This window comes from Perna viridis, chromosome 10 (genome assembly GCF_037379345.1).
Source record: "Perna viridis isolate PV_CMFRI_1.1 ecotype Kerala chromosome 10, ASM3737934v1, whole genome shotgun sequence".
In the NCBI taxonomy this organism is placed as follows: Eukaryota; Metazoa; Mollusca; class Bivalvia; order Mytilida; family Mytilidae; genus Perna; species Perna viridis.
The window spans coordinates 2065145-2086068 of record NC_142454.1 but is presented as its reverse complement, the minus strand read 5'-3'; the positions used below and the strand labels follow the sequence as shown (position 1 = coordinate 2086068).

At 31.9% G+C, this 20924-nt stretch overlaps 1 protein-coding gene across 2 annotated transcripts; it reads right to left on the bottom strand.

The window, feature by feature from the left end:
• Positions 1–124: 124 nt before the first annotated feature.
• Positions 125–20803, bottom strand: LOC148604132 (E3 ubiquitin-protein ligase SH3RF3-like). 2 transcript variants are annotated; one of them, XM_088550783.1, is made up of 14 exons: positions 20148–20624; positions 17273–17331; positions 16680–16794; positions 14421–14522; positions 13329–13424; positions 12653–12693; positions 10894–11064; positions 9931–10144; positions 9260–9357; positions 8417–8584; positions 7156–7813; positions 6479–6600; positions 4586–4723; positions 125–4191 (listed from the first exon to the last, which is right to left on the bottom strand). In XM_088550783.1, exons 1-14 carry the CDS (start codon positions 20469–20471, stop codon positions 4005–4007), a joined length of 2493 nt encoding a protein of 830 aa, XP_088406909.1. In that variant the 5' UTR covers positions 20472–20624; the 3' UTR covers positions 125–4004. The 2 variants fall into 2 exon arrangements, with proteins under 2 accessions (XP_088406909.1, XP_088406910.1); XM_088550784.1 differs by lacking the exon at positions 10894–11064 and having other exon boundaries at positions 20148–20803.
• Between the last annotated feature and the right edge of the window lie 121 nt (positions 20804–20924).

Genomic DNA, 20924 nt, shown 5'->3' with positions numbered 1-20924 from the left:
TGTGAACTCTGGGCAAATAATAGCCTGGGAAATCCCCCTCTTATGTTCTGAACCCCCTATCAAAATCTGGATCGGTGCCTGCAAATTACAGCAACATTTAACACAAAAGTAAAACACCAGTATATTATGTATTTTAAAGATTTATTACATCATTAGATACACATGCATGGTGTATTTATTATCAAATAAACAGCTAAAAAATAAATCATCATGACCAACATGAGATTAAAACTACACTACCATGAGTGAAAATAACGTTATAAACATAACAAATATGTCCAACAACCTTTGTATTGCAAATTATTATTCTACTCAAAGTAATACAACCAATTGTCTCTCACTTTTGACCTTTCATAGAAAAGTCCAATGTATTTACTATTTCAGCAGAGAAAACTTTCATCTTGTGATTTGGTATCTTTCGAAGATTATCTCTTTATTCCTTATCAACTGACACACTCATTAATGATTGTTCTTTTGTAATGAACTCTAATTATAGATTTTCTAAGTAAAGTCAATAAATACCTTGAGCATTTTAAGTTATGTTTGGTCAAATGATCAAGACAATTCATTATAAACAACCACCATATTAATGTAAATATTCTAACCACTTAAAATTCACATATTAACTTGCTTTCTTCTATGTTTTAATCAGGAGCCACAAAGAGTTAATCAAAACTTGTGACAAATTTACTTTTGTATTTTGAACAAGCAATAAACCATGGATTATCATGTTCCAGAAATTACTGATTGTTGTAAAAGGACACAACTCTATACAAATCAGTCAATATTTTGATGACAACCACCAGACTGGCTGATATTTAATAGGCAAAGGTGAACACAAATAGCATATCTACCATGTGACACACAAACAATGGATGTTTATGTACTGTTAATTCAAGCTCAATAAATACAGGTATAAAAGGGGGATGTAAAGGACTTTAGGAATGTATCCCTTTTTCAATTTATCTAAATTCCATTTTCGTGATAACAACTGTTTTGATTAATGAAATATTCCTTGTCCAAAAAAAAATCCTAAATTATTCAGTTTTCTAAAAACAAAATTTTATTAGGGCATATTCTAAAATATATATTCCTCTTTTTTTTTTTTTTTTTTTACCAAACTGACGAAAACAAAAAAAGTTGAAATCTAAGTTTTTGGATGTTCAACAACCTCAGTAATGCATATACATAAATACATATAAACTAAACACAGTTTGGAACTTATCTTAATATAATGCATAATTGATAAAGACAACTTCTTTTAAATGCAAATAGAATGACCAATTCTTCTGGTTTTGAACAATATGTGGACTGATAATTGAATTATGGAGTATATATATCTAAATAATCAGGTATGACTAAGAATAGTAAATAATTCATATCTCATAAAGTATGTTATAGTTTTTTGAAAATTAATATACAGTAAACCATTACAAACTCATCACAATTCAGTAAAAACTGAAAAATAGCTGAAACAGATATTAACAGTCGCACTATATTTACTTGGCTTTTAAGACATCTATAGTAATTCACAAAAACAGAAATAAACACTTGCAGTTCTTCCTACTTGGTGGTAATTTTCCTCAGTTTTTACATGAATATGAAACATATTCAAGACTGAAAATACAACCTTTTACATCCTAGGCCAAGATAAACAAACTTATATATCCTAGGTTAAGATGAATAACTTTTTAGGTAATTGTTGACCCTCTATAACACTAGTAGGACAAACAGTTGAATTCTGTTTTTCTCTACAATATTTTTGTAAAGTTAAATTATTCTGTGTCCAAGATAGGCACTTCAAATAAAAGTTGGTATATAGTTTACAGCACGTATATTGCATAATAACTGACAACACAGCTGGCCTTTTAATGAACTACAACTGGCAAAAATTCAGGTCAGGGTAAAGAAATGAGTGGAAAGGGTATAACTGTCATTTTTCATATCAGTTCTTTCATTGTGACAGCACTATCTTTCATATATCTGAATATAAATAACACTGCAGTTTTATGAAATCTTTAGTTATAACAGATTTCATTAAAAGACAATTTACATTTCACAAATTAAGCTAAAGCAACCAGTTGGAGTGTGAATAAAACATATCTAGCTAATATCACGTCAATATGAATATGAATAAAATATTACATTTATTGACTTTAAAACTTTCAAGTTTATTAAATAGTGATTAAGTGTGGTACAATTTTTATAACAACAGATATCACTGACCAGCAGACAACTACATGTATTACCTTAACAAAATGGATGATTTCCTTGCTCTGAAACTTAAATTCCGACATTTAAGATACAAATTATTTGCACGCACATGGTTATTTGAACAAAAAGGAAACGAATCTTTATTGGGACTAAATACCTAGGTGAAGGAAAAACTTTAAAAATATTGTATTTTATCTTGTAGTACCACTGGTTTAGTTGAGTTATATATGAGACATGATAAGACACTATACCTTGAAGTTATCACTGGTACAAACAAAACCAAAAAAAAAAACTGTAAGACTTCTGGTGCATGCAAACTTATTTTCATTGAATACTTAATACATGTATAAGTAAAACTAACAATTGTACCATAGAAAACTGGTTTGATGAAAAATGGATGTAAAAATGGACTACAACATGTCACATTACATGTACTACACTGATGCAAGAAAAAAAGATCACATGACTTATCACAGAAAATGGCTGACAGATGTTTTTACCTCCTTTTGTGTGTCAGGTGGAAGCACTTTGATCACTTTAAAATGACTGAAATGAATTACAACAAATTCCAAAATATCACATGTCACTGCCTTGAATTAAAACAAAAGTTTTCACTAAAATATTTTATCAAATTCAGTTGTACAACACACCACACAAGCAGTTTCCATACATAAAAATTATGCGAATCTAAATAACTCCAGAACCACCATACATGCTTGTACACAGTATATCCCTCAATTACCATTAATAATATCATAACAGTTGACTATATTGCTTATCAGTTTACATATTTACTATGGATGGCTTGTATTAAATATAACAATACTACAAAATACAGTACTTCTATATCAATCATTTGTTCAATCTAAATTAAGGTAAATGTCCTATATCCTTGACCCTTTTCATATACCATAAAAATACTATTATTTATGGGTACGAAATTTTATGGTTTAGGGAAAAATGATCAGTTTTAGATCCTAGAATTCCTGGATTTGACATCTCTATCATACAATCAAATGAAAAATTTCCATTTCGTTGAGAACCAAATTTCATGTTTTATCATACCCATGAAAACCACGAAAATTGGTACCTCATGAACAATGATACTTTCAAAGTAGTCTTTTCAAATTAGTGTTTTGGTTTCAATATTTTGTATTTAAATTTTATTGAAAATTTCTTTAAAATTGAGGGCAAAATGAATAACATACAATGTGATTCACCAACTGTAAAAAAAAGAGTTATCATAGCAAATAGAAAAATAAAATTCACAATTTTGCAACAACAGTGAAATAGGAACATCTCATTTGAGAGGTATAAGCTGGTAGACCTGACTTGAGTTTATAGGCTTTGGTTGGCAGTGACTCAAACACACTAGCTTTAGACACTCTGAAATGTTCTGTTTACTGCATTGGTAGTAGTGACAGAGGTTCAAATTAAAGCCCCTTTAAATTCCGTAAAAGAATTCCCTACCTGTATATTGAAATACAAAAATGACACTTCCCTTCTATAACACTCAATTTAAAACTTTCCCCCAGAAGACACTTTAAGTTCGAAGTCTTGAACCGAACAACACTTACTTTCTGCTAACAATTCCATAATTTTGGTAGGATACTAGTGCTATTTCATCTGCGCTAATATCAAGTTGCAATGGCATTAGTTAATACATGTAAGTTTGTCTTTAAAGTTAACTTGGACCCCTGAAATTTAGACCTTTCTAATGTCACCTTCAAGTAATAAATAGTCTCATACACATGCTAGGAATTCTTAGACACAAGTAACTCAATCAGAACCTAAGTGTTACAGTACTCATGACATCTTTCTACAAAGCTTCCTGGAAATAGTCCTGTTTTCCCTGATCTCTGAAGAGTTCCCTTGAACCAGCCATCTTCACGTTTCTTGTAGACATTAACAATGTCACCAACTTTCAGTTCCAGCTCCATTTCACCCTGAGGAGGGTATGGTGCAACACATCTATACCTGTAAAATATATAATACATTACAACTATTCTAAGAATTGATGATAAAAGTGAAGCATAAAGATGTTAACATTCGTAGTTTCACAAACACTTACATCACTATTAAAAACTTGCTTTTCAGGGGTGGGATAAATTTCTATTCATAGCTGTATACTATATTTTGTAAGTGTCGGATGCTTTGTCAATGGAATGGATTTCTCTGTTTCATCTGTATACATAAAATAATCATTACTCTTATTTTTGCCTTATGGTTAATATCACAGATTGTGCAGAGCTTTCGTAAACACTGAGTACTGAGGATTGATATTAGTGTCTAAGATATAATCAAAAACATGAACTAAATTAAAATTAAACAGATCATTTATACATGTATTTACAATTCATTATCTCTGTACCTTTCTCTAACAGCAGGCTTTGGTCTACTTGGCTTATGGGGAACAAGGGGTACATTGGAATCGAAGGAACCAGTCTTCACATGCTGACTTCCCTCTGCTCCTAAAAGACTACTACTATCTGATGGGCAGGATCCAGATCTGTGAGATAGAAGACAAACTGTATTTTCACAGGCAACAAGAAAGATTCAAGCACTTAAATTTAAAAAAAAAAATAGCGCAAAGAAACATTTGGAACTGAAAAAATGTTTTTGGGAACTGCAGTGTAAATCTCATATACACTGTAAATAAATCCTGCATTCTGCTTACAAAAGATGAAAAAAGAAGTCAAACCAAGTTATGCAGAAAACATAAGAATGATCAATAGTTTACTTAATCTAGAGTACATAATACCAAATGTTTCATTTTGTATGACATTTGTATCACCAATTTTTATTTTGGCCAATAATTCTAATTATGAACCCAGTAGTTATTCTATTTTGAAAATGATCATCATCACACTTTATCAAGACTTTTATCCTCTAAATGTTTTGATATCTTTTAAATGAAATCAACGCCATTATTTAAAACTCTTTTTTTTTTTTTGGAAATTGAATGAAACTTTTCTGAAAATTGAATTGCAATGAATTTCCATCATATCAATAGTCTTAACCACACACTAACATGCACATGATTCATTTGACAATTTATTCTACGTAAAATAGTTGCTGGTTTATTGAACCTACCCTTAAAAACACAAAATATCAGTAGAAAGTTCAGACCAGTTTACCTCATTTTACACCAGGGAGAAGTTGAAGCCTTGTCAAGGAGTAGTTTTGATGTTTTAGGAGTAGTTTTGTAAATTAGGACTAAAACCATGTTTTGGTGGTGCATCTTTGGTTATATAGTATGTGAAGAAGCTTATGATGACTTATGCTTCATGTTTTAGCATGAATGGAACTCTCTGACTTTGTTATACCAAGAAAGAGTAGTCAAGGGAACCAAGGTTATAGCGATAATCAAAAGAATGTAATCCAGGGATGAAGACCAGACATACACAACAAAGAACATAAACTAACTAAAATCATACATACAAAGTAACAAAAGCAAATAAGCAACTCGGACTCCACTAAAAATTGGGAGCATGGACCAAGTGCATCGGTAGGGTAAGCGTCCTCTGCTTTTCTAGAAACACCCGCCAAGTTGCTCATAAAAGTCAAGTCCAGGATAGACAAACGAGGAAAGGAAAACTATGACCCGTTGAATAAATAAATTTTCATGGTGCAGATGGATACACCATAAGAAAGAAATTATCATAATCTTAATTTAATGTGTTATTGTTCTTATCCTTCCCTTTCAGTGACGCAGATGACATGAGTCTGAGTATGTATATATTTTCTTTAGCTTAATGTTGAGCTCCTGGTAACTTCTGATTGCAGACACAAATCTTGTTTTTGTATTTAAAAAAACCATCAAATTATTTCACAAAGAACAGTTTTATTCACACAAGTATCAGACACTACGGGTGGGTCCTCATCATCCTCTTTTCTTTTTGAAATATTTTAATCGCCACTACACGCTCTACGGGTAACTAATGATTGGCAAAGTCACTTCAGCATTTACAACAACCCTCGGTATATGAGCCCGATTAAAGCGTCTAGGAAATTAACCGGATATCCACTCAGGATTCCCTAGTGTTTTCATTCACTATTACCCATCAGCCATGAGAGGTTTAAAACGCAGTTCGCAAGAATCATTTTTTAGTGACAAAAATCATGTTTTAATTTTTTGTACACCTGTTTTTCTTTGTAAAGCGGAGAGCGTATTTTTAAGCCAAAAATCTTTAAAAATACGCCAAAAGCATAGGGGTAAACAGGTCTGAATCCAATGGTAAATCCTCCATTGCCCAGTACCCACCTGACATGATTGTTCTCAGTTCCAGATCCATCACTATCATGCCCTGAAGATTTGGATTTCTTTCCTTTTCCTGATGTCAATCTCTTCACAAGACTTAATTTATCCTTATCCTTCCTGTCCTTCTGTTAATACATATTTACAGAATCACAGAATAAACTATCTTTAATAAATCTATGTACATAAATCTTTCAAAGCAAACATATTAAGTAAATTTGAGCCATTTGCATAACATGAGTAAATAAATTATCAATGACTGAATGACTGTTGGCAGATAAATGATATGTTTGTAATTACTTATTGCGTTTCTTAACATTTTTGTCATGTAAAAATATACAATGGTCATTTTTTGTCAGTATTTTAAACAGAAAGATGTTTTAATTTCATTACTATACTCAACGCTCTCTAAATGACTAAGTTTCCATGCATTTCAAAGGTAAGAGTAAGACCCTTTCTCAAGAAACCAAAAAATTATGTGACTAGACTAACAATGTACGTACCCTAATGACCTGTTTTAAATGTCAACAAGACAATTCATTTTCTCATTCTATTAACAACAGCAGTCACTGTATTTGCAAAGAATTCGGCTTAAAAAAATAAATTGTACTCCCTAAGCATTACAGCTTGTTAAATGGCTATAGGAAGCTGCAAGCAAAAATGCATTTAAAATATCATCTTACCTTATCCTTTAAACCAGGTATTTCACCTGTAGCACCTGCAACAATGTTTGGTGGTGTTATATTATTTGATGTGGACATAGACTGTGCCATACACACTTGCTGTGGCTTCCTGTACACAACTTGTTTTGAGCTAGAAGGTCTATGATGACTGGAATGCCCAGAAGTAACACTAAGGTCCAACCGACCTTCTATACCATTGGCAGTAGCATGGGATGATGATCTAGAGGGGGATTTGTGTTTTGACCTTCCACTTGATGGGGGTTGAAGAGATGATGATGATGGACCCCTTGAAGAAGTTCTTGCCTCAGTTGACATCCTTGTGGATGTTTGTACTTCTGTACTGGTGTGTAAGTGAGGAGACAACTTACTACCATCTCCTGATCTAGAAGGTAGAGCTGATGAAGATGAAAATTTGGCTAATGATTTTGAGCTTCTTGGAGTAATGGGAGGTGGGGCTGTAGACTGATGTTGCCTTGACGATACACTTGACTGTGGTTGAGATGAACCTTGTCGACTAGGTGATGTACTTGTTCTTTGTTGACCAGAAGTTGTAGCCATAGTAACAGAAGTAGCTAAGGAGGAAGAGGCCTGGGAATTTGTTCCTTTTGAATGAATGTTCATCACATTTCCACTGACTGGTAAGAAAGCACTTGGTAACCTTCAAAGTAAAAGATCTTTTCAAAATATTGAACAATATTTTATGAATAATTCTTTATTATCAGTACCCTTTACTGACTTCATTTACAAAATCTTACACAGCAAACATCTATTAAGAAGACAATTACCAATATCTTGTTCTTTGAAGCCTTTCACATTTGAATACATACACATACAGTGCAATTCCAATTTTTCCATGTTCATATTTAGGAATTTAAAAATTAAATAATTTACAGCTGAGTTAAAGCATGTTTTATATCTATCCCCTTTGTTTTCAACAAATCAAACAAGAATACAAATGGAAGATTATCTTACTCTATGAAGACAAAACTTTGTACCAAAAAATATAGAAATTACAGCTATTTATTTGTTATCCTATTAAATGTGGAGAGAGAAATGAAAGAAATGAAAGAAATGAAAGAAGGATGACAAAAAACATAGAAAATTTGACTTAAATGTAACAATTAAAGACAAAAAAAAGGCGTTCCAAGAATGGTTAAATAAATGTGTAAAAAAGCAAGTTGTGACATTTAGTGCACTTAAAATATATCCACAAGACCAATAATTCTATCTTTTCTACCTAAATAAAGAAAACAAACCATACCTGACCATTTGTACATAATTTCCTGGGAAAACACCACATTTCCCAGTCTTTAAACATTGTCCACGGAACCAGCCATCCTGACATTTATCACATACTGTGTAATATTCTCCTTTCCTTAGTTCTATTTCATCTTCTCTCTGAGGCTTGTAGTTAAATAATGCTGTGTACCTGAAAAAAAAAGAATGTAAAAAAAATAAAGAATGAAGTTCACTGCTTTGTTTAAAATTAACAAGAATTTAAAAGGGTTGTGAAATCTTTTAAGGTCCTTCATGCTAGAACAGTTTGAATTAAAAATATGATGGGTCAGTGTGCTCATTTTTGAGATATAAGCATTTGAAATTTTGGTGGGAGGGATTTCTCTAGATTTTCCATAAGTTTTGTCTTAGCAGGTTTTATCGATTAAAAACATGGAAGAATTAACAAGGATTTCATAAAAACTTTCCAAATAACAATGTAAGAAACAACAAAATAATTTCTTAATACAATGACTTTTCTCATCTTTACTCTAATCAAAAGTGAATAACAGGAATTCGTCTATTTCATGATTTTCAATACTGTGAACTACCTTGTCTTTGCTAATTTCACAGGCAAGAAAAAAAATCATGAAAATTAATTCCTGCAAATATGTGAAATATCCTTTATTATGAAATCCATGTTAAAAAGATTGTTGGTAATGAAAATAAATACATGTAGTAGTGAAATCGACTGGATTCCCTGAAACCCAAAATAAGTATCCCCAAAAATAAGTTGGTTAACTGTATTTTGATCTACCCCAATGTCGTAATGGGTAAATTTGTATCCAAACCAGAGTGGAAACTGTAGGAATCATAAATTATTACTTACACTGGACTATTTACACCAGATAGTTTAGAAGCATCCACTATAGCAGGTCCTGCTTGTAGTTCACTTGCACTGTCTGATTTTCTTGTAAAACCAGGGTCCTGAATACAAATACATATATCTCACTTAAACACTGGGCAAAAATAAGAACTGTGTAGGCTCCAAGCATATATATCTAGGATTTGCATTCTGAAGGTACAAGAATGGATGAACTGATAGATGGAACCACACAGTGAATCTTATAAATGTAAAACACGTCCCCCCACACACTCATAAAACAAAAACAAAAAAGACTGAGGTTTGAAAAAATATTGTACCCTAATGAACCCTAATAAATATAAATATTGCAATTCTGTTACACTCAATCATGCCATGGTCTTAAACAAGAAGAATTCATTTTCTTTTGTTCTAGAAGTTAGAATCTGACAGATTCAGAAGTCTCATAGAAGACTACTGTATTATCCAACTCAGAGTGACAATAAAAATCATGGGAATCAACAACTAGAGGCCTTAGTAACATGCTTCTAATATTGTGTTATAATACCTAATTGTCTATTTTAACTTCTAGATGAAACAGGCCACATCAATATCAGTAATACAATATGGAATACAGTTAATAATTCAATCCATTCAAAATAGTATTTTACATGCTTATATCTATACCAGTGGCGCACCTGAAATGCAGAAGTAGGCTTTGATGCCGAGGCAGTAGAAGATTTACTGGCAACATCAGAATTGGACTTGGTAGGCGGTTTACTCGCCGTTGTTGTTGTGACTCTGCTGACTGAGGTAGCTGATGATGGTACAGGAGGAGGAGATCTGGATCTGTGTAGAGGGTGTGAGGAGGGGGCAATTACTAGATTCCCACTACTGCTTAATTCTAGAGATCTGTAATTTAAAAAACCTCTATTTCTATCAACTTCAATAAGAAATAAAGAAATTAGTTCCAATTGCTTTCAATGAATCAATCAAGAATAAATTTTAAACCTCCCATTATACAGTTATCAATAATTAAAGCAGTTATACAATTACAAAAATATATGTGTAAATACAGTTATCATATAATTTAAAAATGCTGTTAAAGCTAGCACATACATGCTAAAAGACAAAACAAAATAGTAAGCAATTCATGTCCAGAACCAAGAAGACAAACAAAGTATCCTTTAACCATATTCAACGATCATTCTTCACATTAACATTTTTTATCCACAGGCCAAAACAATATTTTGAGAATTTTTATTTAGATACTACTAGTCTGAAAGATAATCTTTTACCAGCGTAAGACTTGGGACTACTGGTTTATAGTCAAGTCCCAATGAAGTGGGCATATTTTTTTATTGTTCGGATAAACCATACAAATTAAGAGAACATTAATGTTTACATGTACCTGGTACAAAAACTTTTATTTTTTTAAACAGAACTACAAAATAGATTTTCTTACTTGACAACTGCACATTCATTACAAATCCAAAAATTAAATATTTCAATTAACTGGTAAAACAATACAGTACAACAAGAGTATGAATCAAATAAAAGGACTTTCAACATATTAAATAGAAGAGTATCTATAGAGACAAAACAGTATTTACAATATACACATTAGTATATCAGGATACACATACAAACCACAACTTTACCTTCTATTATGCTGACTAGCTGCCAATGGTGGTTTCTGAGGAGAAGCCGTAAATGAGTGCCGTTTCTGTTGTGGCATTTGATTTACCAGAGAGGCCAGAGTTGAGGATTGAGGAACCCCATCCCCTGCACCTCGGTCATGCAATATTAAATTACCAACATGCAAGGAAGGACTGAAATTCAATTGTAAAACACAAATATAAGCCTGCAAAAGCTACATGGGATATGATAATAAAAATATATAACATACATACATATACACGTACATGTACAGTAAAATCTTAGATAACCAAACTCATCTATACAAATGTATCTCTGTTAAAGCTGGTCATTGAAGTAAAATATCATCAGTGTAGGTAGTAAAATTATCTCGAGGGTGTTTAAGTTTAAAAAATGAAAAGTTATTTTTTAGAAAACTCCTCCTTGACATTGCCAATATGACAAACAAAGGCAATAATTGATGCCTGGTTTGTGCAGGTAAAAAATGCCCAGACTTGAGCTAAAGGGGCTTCAGAATATGACTGGTTTATTTAGGACTGGTTAACATAGATTACACTGTGCATCTATCTAAACAAAATGACAACATATATGTACATGCATTATACAACTGTATTGAAAGACTTCACATCTTAATCTTAAATATACTAGATGTAGAGAAGAACTCTAGTCAAGAGACCTAACAATCATACACCTTAAATTTCAAATTTTATCCAGTAATATTCATTTGAAAAATTGCAATGTCTTTATATTTCAGTGTTAACCCTGTCTTATGATGTGGAAAGAGTTTTGAAAAATGCTGATGATTTAATAATTTTATGAAAAAGCCAAAAAAAAAAAAAAAGAAAACAACTATTGCTCAGCCAATTGCAATAAAAAATGAAATGCTTCATAGTGCACAGCTTGATATGACCACACAGTTTGAACCCTGAACAGTTGGGGCAAGTATGGACACATCAATAAAGCTTTAAGTAAATCTTTTTGCCACTAATTTTCCTCAATAAACACAAACCCAAAATCAATCCCAGCCTTCCTTTAGTACAATTTCAAAGAGACCAATTCAGTTTCACTGTTTGTCAAGAAAATGCTTGTTTTTGGCCCCTAATTTAGAAACAGTCCAAGAAATAATACCCAAAAATCCATCCAAGCCTTCCTTTGGTCGTTTGGAACCATATATTACAATATCCAGGGTTTGGCATCTTATAGTACAATATCAAAGCGATTCATTCACTTGTGTTCTCGCTTATTTTATCACTTTCATGAAAAAGCTTCTTCTGGCCCCTTTTTTGGCCGCTAAATCCGTAACAATTTGAGTTATAACCCCCCAAAAGTATTCTCAGCTTTCCTTTTGTGGTATGACACCTTGTGGTATAATTTCAAAGAGATCTATTAATTTACTGTCTGCACACCTGAAAATGGTTGTTTTGGTTTTTTGGCCTATAATTCCTAAATGATTGAAGTCACAGCCAAAAAAATCAATCCAAGCCTTCCTTGTGGTATGGGACCTTGTGGTATAATTTCATAAAGACCTATATACTAACACTCAAGTTATTGTCTGGACATGGTTGGCAACGACAGCATGATACCATCATATGACCAATATATTTATAGTTGTATAAAAAGAAAATAACTTCATTTAATAGTATTTATGCAAGTATAAAGTTTGACAGTGAAACACAACATAAAAGGTTTATAAATCAATTAATAGTATGTATACATTTGATATCAACATTAAGACAAACACGACATAAATAAACTACTTACTTAGATTGTGAATTAAGTAGAGACTTTGCTGCATCATTCAACTGAAAACAAATACCTGTCTGTATTAAAGCCGAATTTCTGCAGTAAATTACAGTTACAATTGTAAAAGTTCCACTGGACCAGTTTCCGATATATATAATTCAAAATAAGATAAAAGAATATGACAAATACATGATAAATGTGCATTAAAACATGTTGATAAAAGTTTGGTAGTAAGGAAAATCAACAGAGCTAACACTTCGGTACTATCTTTATCACAGTTGACAAGTTTTGCAGTCTGAATGACAATGCTGTGAAAGTGAAAATATGATAACTTGTGCATAACATATGATATAAAATACATTTGTATATTTCTTCTAAATTTACGCAAAAACATTATCTCTTTATATGAAAAAGAGCAAAAAAGTAAATTAATACTATTGCTTCTGTTTTATTATTATAGATTTTAATCATATATTTGAATACATGGTGGATATTCACTGGTGTATGATTGTAATTTTTATAAACTGTGACTTTGGAACTTTGAAAAAAAGTGTATTGCTTTAAGTGGAAGCTTATAAAGAAGAGAAGAAGCTAACATTTTTCATCCTGGTTGGGGTTGTTGTCTCTTTGACTTACTCACTATATCCATTCTTGTTATACAACTTAAAAATTAATACTATAATAATATACAAACCTCCACAAAAGAAACAGGAAATATGCCTATTTTCTCTCCTTTTCTCCCCTCTAACCAATTGTCATCAACTTTCTTTAATACAGTAATGGTTTCATCCTGTAATTCATAAACATTAAAGAGGTAAATGAATTTGAAGTTGCTATTGCTGGGCCCTAAGGGTCCTTTCTCTTTCAATCAATATATTACCTCATCTGAAACAAAGCTAAGTTTTATCTGGTTTTATTAAAGTATTATGACTTTGATGACATCATACTTGTTATAACTCTTGAAACTCAAAATCAGAAGGTTTTAAATCAACATTATTTTTTATGATTAAAAATGTTCCATGGTTTCTGCACCATTTGAAATCCACTCCTAAAATCCTCCTTCTGGGAGTATTTTTTTGCCTTTTTGGGAGTACTTTGGAATCACTCAAGGTATTTTATTACCTTGTGTATTGTAATCATGTTCACCTAACAGGTAAGACAGGATGTAGGTAGTACTTCAAAGGATAATTAAGGCAATCAAAAACTCCCAGTATTTTATTGCATTTTGGAAGAAATATGCCAAGATCACTCCAGGATTTTTATGGCATGTTTGGAATTTTCCTGGAGTCACCCCAAAAAGTGACTCTGAAATGGGAGTTTGAGAATCTATAGTCTTTGGGTGTACTGTAAATGGCTCTATCATACTACAGTAGAAGTTGAAACTTTAAAGTAAAATAATTTATCAAGGTAACATTGTGTATTATCAAAAGTAAACAATATATAAAAATCATCTGATATCGACCTAAATCAATTTTATTTTACCATTAAAACATCTTAAACAGGAGTTCCATCACCTGAGCAGAAAAATGGGAGAAGACATAAAAATCTGAGATTTGACCCTGTGAACTCAAGCAAAAGACAGTCCTACTTTCTTGTTCATTTGCAGTTTTAGCTTTTGTTTTGTACAATGACAATAATAAATTCTGTTGAATATACATACTGTACCATGTTATAGAAATCAAATATCTATATAACCTGAATCTGATTTTACTTCCAAACTTCATACACATGTATTCATGTTAACAGAAAAAATCATGCACTGTTTATAGATTTTGTAAATGCAAACCTTCTTGAAGAATAGACAATCTTTTTTATCACTTTCATCTTTCATTTCAAAGTCATACAAAGTTTTACACAGTGGAATCGTTGAAGGCAATGGTACCAAGACCTGAAAAAAGATACAATCAACTTTAATAACAAAAGTGTACAAAATAATGACACTGTCCAACTAAATCAGACCAAGATAACACAAAACTAATAGGATACTAAATATTATATACAAAGAGCTGTTCCATTTAAATTGATATGGGGGATGCAACTTGTAAAAGACCAATATAAAAAAAATTGCCAACCCCCACTTGAATGTTCCCAAAATGTCTAATCCCAGAATGGCTAATGAAATTATGCGCAGAATGTCTCATGACAAAAATTGTTTTATTCCCAAAATGTCTAAAAAGAAAAAGTTAGTAATAAATGAAACAAAATGTAATATTCATTGACAATATGATTTTTTATTTATATTTTTAATCATATTAGCCAAGCACCATTACAATTTTTCCTATAAGGTTTTCAAAATGGTCTTCGATTGACACCTTTTGTTTTTTGTTTTTTTATAATTAAATATGTCTGACAACATGGACAAAGAATATTGGTGTGGAAACAAATGATAAAGTGTTGAATTGAGCAAAAGAATAACACACATGGGAAAAGATTGTTGTAAACAACTGTTTTCAAAATTAAAGTAATAATTTCTATACAGTTAGAATATTGTTTGACATTTTGGGGAAAAAAACTCTGATTTACATTAATTCAGGTTAAAATAAATTTACCTATAGACATTTTGGGTATTACCCTAAATCTGTGATTAGATGTTATGGGAATTTAAGGTCTAATTAGGTAAAATTTAGCTTTAGACATTCTGGGAATTAAAGGTCTAGTTAGGTAAAATTTACCTGTAAACATTCTGGGAATTAAAGGTCTAATTAGGTAAATTTAGCTTTAGATATCCTGGGATTAGACATTTTGGGCTACAATTCCCTCCCACGCCCAACATATTATAGATACTCTAAATATCCCTCCCACCGCAACATATCATAGATACTCTAAATATCCCCCACCACCAGAAAAAAAAATGAATATAAAAAAATAATCAATCTGTTGAAAAACTCACATGTAGTACTAAATTTTGGGAAATCAGAGCATCAAAATTTCCCAACTACCAGGTGTATTGAAATTTTTTAGAGAAAAATAAAAAATTGGTATCCCCCTTCCCATGTAGATTTAAATAGAACAGCCCTAAGTACCACTGTACTTTTTATTGTAAGTCCATTAGATTTATGATTCTTCCTGAGTAGTAATGACACTTTCCCTACAAATAGCATGCATTTATACAATTGACAGTGTCGATAAATCCTCAATCTACAACTTAATTAAATCTAAGCAATATAGTTAGTATTTTTTTTAATAAGAACAATTGTTGCTATCATATATCAAAATAGACCAAAGACTCAATACAGTAAAACCTCGGTAGCTCAAAGTCCAAGGGACCATTGAAATGTGTTCAAGTTATCGGGAGTTCAAGAAATTGAAGTTTGTCTATTTCCAGATTTTTTCCTTGCCAGTCTGAGTTGGACTTTATCTTTAGAAATTGCTTACTTCTTACAAAGTTTTGTTAGCTCTAGGATATTTTTCATTTGCTTTTGGAAAGTTATGTTGATATGTGGACATTAAAAATGCTGTGCTTGCTTTTAAAAAGTTCGAGTTCCTTGGACAATAAATTGTCTTCATCTGATTTTCTTTGATGCTTTCATAATGCCAACTTTGGAACGTTCTCGAACTTCAATCAGTAAATCTCCCTAATCAATGATGACTTAAACATTACCTGTAATTTACTAAAATGACACTATGATTAATGATAGTGTTTCAGTTTTTCACACCTTTTATTACCTAAGCTGACAAAATGGCTGTCGAGTTTGAGTTAGTGAGGGTTATTCTCTAGTATTTATTACCAAACAGACCGACTAGTTAGTTCAAGTGTTTGAGAAATTCAAGGTTTTTTATATTGATTATGTGGGAGAAAAGTTTGGTACTTTAAATTGTGTTCAAGAAATCCCGGGTGTTCAAGCCATCCCAGTTCAAGCAAGTGAAGTTTGACTGTATACATGTTTTTCTGCTGTTTCAATTACTCAAAATGTTAACATGTCTATATATAGCATTTCTGATTTCAAAAGCAAATTTTGTAATAAAATGTATTAAAATACATGTGTATGTGCTTTCTTTTCTTTTTAAATTAAAGGTGAATTTTTGACATCTCATAGCTTCTTACCTGAACATAGGTGGCTGGGAAAAATCCATGTTCAGAATTAAATTCTCCATGGAACCAATTATCATCAACCTGCTTCTTCAGTAAAATTACATCCCCTTTCTTAAAAGACAAGTCTCTGCAAATAAAACAATGCCAAAAGCACAATTTACATTGAGAATATTCAGCTGAATTCTAGTTCTATAAGTATTAACTTCAACTACAAAGGAATTTCAGTGCTGACCCTACATGAACACGTATTGTTCAAATTAATTCATTTTTTTTATTCAATCGAAGTACCTCAATACATTAATGCCAGTAAATTTTGTCCTAACTCTATGTGTGTTTAATGAAGTAGATAAGTGATTCTATAGATACATCATGTTACAAGTTATATGTTATTCATCGTATAAAGATGCTACAGTATGTTTTGATAAAATGCTGTATTTCTATACACCTATATAAGGTACACTGACATTGACAATGATTGTATTACATATCAATCTTACCAATCAACTCAATGCATAAAAAAATATAACATAAAATAAAGGCAATACATGTATATGCATACAGTGGATAAAACAACTGAGAACTGATAATCAATAAATCATACGTACCCAGAATCCTTCCCATCATAGTTGTATAATGCTTTAGCACATGGCAATTTTCCAGAGGTCTGAAATTACAAAAATTATACAATTGATTGACATGTAAATTATTAAATTCAAGTGACTACAGGTATATGTACATGCATTGTTATAAGAAATTATCTAGTAATAGGTACGTTGTATGAAGCAAAGCAAGATTCCGAGTTTATTAATGCAAGAACACCAATATGTACATTACTAGTACATTACACTCAGAGTGGAAAGATTCTCTAACACTTAAGTCTGACCAGTGTTACACTGACATATTGAGTGTTTAAGACCCAGATTCCACCTAGCCAACACTGACCGTTTGTATGTTGTAATAGTCGTAACATTCAATAAGATATAACAGGAATTTTATTGTAAGATACAATGCATTTTCTACTTCTCAGGTAATTTGGAGCACTCCAGTTAAGATAAAAATTTAGTCATCTTACTAAAAATTCAGCATCATCTAATTTTTTTTATTTGTACATGTTTATCATTTGTTTATTCGTTATTTTTTATTTACATCTACATCCAAAGAGAGGGAGATATCATGTAGAAATATTACTTCATATTTTTATCAAGTAATAATGCAATCTACTGATATTTTAATTTTGCACTTTAAAATTGATAATTACTATAAATAATTATATATTTTGTAAATAAAACACTTTGTAAGTATTGATTGTAGTAATTTGCTTTGAGTGACGGACATGTAAAAACAGTCAGGTGCTGATCATTGAACGGCTTTTCCAAAAATTAAAGAAACTAATTACAGGTAACAAAACATCTATATAATGCATTCATACATGTATGAATTGTAAAGTACAAACTCTTAATCAGGACTATGAACATGATCTGTAGTTACAATATGTTGCCCATAGGATGAGAAGGCGACCTCAGCCACTCATTTTCAACTGCTAAAAATGCTTCAAGTTAACTCTGAGATATTTCTTATTTATACAGTGAAACTTCTCTAAACTGGCCACCTCTGGGACAAGAAAAAATGGTTGGTTTATAGGGGTGGCCGGTTTTGTGAAAAATAGCAATGCATTCTAAGAGCTGTTTCGATTAATGTGTTCTATTACCCTACACCTTGTCAGTTTGTTGGTCGAAACATGTTTAATGCCAATTCAAAACTTTTGGCCTTTTATTTCATTTCAAAGCTTGCATCATTGGTAAATGATTTGATTTTACAAACAATACTGCCGACTAAATAATGTTCACGGTTTTGAAAGAATGTGTATTAAAAGATCAGGGCTACTGATGGTAATTAATATCAAGAAAATCTAATAATTTCACCCCTATATTGTTTTGGCTTGGGTACAGGTCACATTAATTGACAGTTTAAAGATCGTAAAGATCGTACTATTAAATGACCCCGGTTGCCTGACGTGTGTACACACCAATTAACAGCCAACCAGTGACAAAATGTAATGTCTGGATTAAATTTGTTGTTTAAACAACTGTCCCCTTCAATTATCATCTGTCCACTGATGAAATGCAAACCGGTCAGTGAATGAATTATTAATTACGTAATCATTTACAGTTTTGTTGACACATTTATTACAGGTGAACAAAAACAGGGCAACCAGAATCGAGAGGTTGTTTTTATTTGAAATATGTAACTAAAACTGCAAAAAAACGGCCGATGTACAGTTTTAGGGGGTGGCCGGTCTATTGAAGACAAAACACACAGGTTTTAAGGTATATCAGCTGGGACTTTTGAAAACAGCCGGTTTTCTGAGAGTCCGGTTTGGAGAAGTTTCACTGCAGTACGTTTCAAATCTAACCTACATACATATACATGTATATCTATTTTAATAATAAGTTTTGTTCAACGATTTCGAACTTTCATTGATACCAACCGATGTTTACTCCTGTTTAAAAATAACCTCCTGACGAACCTCACACATACACTTCTTCAGTCGAAATTTTAATTTCTCCACTCTTCACAGTGGAGTCACTCATGTCCTCCACTGTGACTCTACCGAGATAAAAACCAAGATAAAATTGCCCAATTTTAATAGTTTTCAATATTTTTCTCTGTCCTTTACAGAAATGTTATTTAACTACATAATAACCATTAAATATATCTTGGCATAAAGACAGCTGAAGTTAATTACAGACAATTTTTGAAATTGTGACTCCACTGTGGAGAATGGAGACACTAACTCCACTCAAAATATCTCCACTGTGGAGAGTGGAAAAATTAAAATTTGTGTTGACAGTAGTGTATATAGTCGTCAATTTTTAGAAATTTAAATGAACACATTGTTTACAATGTCTCCGATGTGTGAATTTCATACCCAGGCAAGTGATTCTTAGTACAAAATTAACAACCAGAATATACAATATCCCAGGTACAAATGTTGGTGGGTGTAACACTCACAATTCACCTTGAAAAAATCTGACTGACATGGTGCTTCATCGACTTATACAGATTTAAAACTCAGACTTGAGTGCTAGAGAAACAAAAGTAACTGAGTGAAGTGTACATGTTTAAAAGCAGAAACGGTCACTTCAATACTTGTTTTAAATACATGTATGAATGCTTTTAAAAATGCTATACTACAGGCATTGTAAAGCTGTAAAATGATCAGGAACAATTCAATTGACATGTGCCTTCAATTTGGCATTTGAAGTGTTCACTAATGAAATGAAATTGTATCTTATACCGCTGATTCTAATCTCATTTAAGCCCAAGGCATGCAGGATTATCCTATAATTAAAATTGTCAAAACATGTTTTATCCTACAATCATATCATAACTTAATGCCAACTTTGTATGGTTAACTAATTTCCTACATAGAGATATACTAAAACTCCTTCGAGCAATCTGTCCTTTCTTTCCCATTACCTGCTTGCCATGCTTGTCAGAAAGTAAATTAAATGCTTGATCATCAGTTGTGTATCTATCAGGTGATCTTGTCCTGTCTGTGCAGCTTTTTGTTTTGATGCCTTCAAGAAGTCTTATCAAGAGAATATTTGATGGAAGATCTTCTACACGCACTTCTACAAGAAATCTACATTCTGGACATCTCAATTCACCTTTTGTGCTAACAATTTCTTCAAGACATCGTCTACAAAATGTATGTTGGCAAGGAAGTACCTTGCTTGTATGATCAAGTCTGTCTAAGCAAACAGAACATTCAAGGAGTTCATTCAGTGACTGTTCATCCATCAGCAGTTCACATTTTCAGTCAAAAAGGAATTCTTTATTACATGAAATACTTCCTTGCTAAGTTAGCATATTGCTCAGTGGCGTCCTTTATCAGGACAATTTGTTAATAGGTCTTCGAACTTTTTTGTTGAGGGGTGACTCACAGCAGTCTGTTAACATAAAAGTAATTTAAGAATATTGACAATTTCAATCGCACTTCAGCTCTATGAGAAATTGACCTGATATTTTCAAAACAATTTCCATTTATCATTGTTAATGTTGCCCTAAAACAACAACTAGTAACTTAGTCTGCCACTTCAGCAGCCATTTTGAATATGACCGGAAGTTGATGTGACAACCCAAATATTGAAAAGTTAGGTCGTACATGTCAGTGAATGGCAAAGTCTTTCAATATTTTACGGCTATATGCCTAATAAATTAACCACATTCGTTTGGACAGATACAAACGGACGT

What these genes read in the sequence shown, in the direction of transcription:
- LOC148604132 (XM_088550783.1), bottom strand. Translation starts at nt 20,471, where the DNA reads ATGGATGAACAGTCACTGAATGAACTCCTTGAATGTTCTGTTTGCTTA. An exon ending in GCTAGTCAGCATAATAGAAG is followed by an intron (nt 10,145 to 10,893) that starts GTAAAGTTGTGG and finishes TTTAAATTACAG; the next exon opens with ATCTCTAGAATTAAGCAGTA. An exon ending in AATTATGTACAAATGGTCAG is followed by an intron (nt 7,814 to 8,416) that starts GTATGGTTTGTT and finishes TTTACTTTGAAG; the next exon opens with GTTACCAAGTGCTTTCTTAC.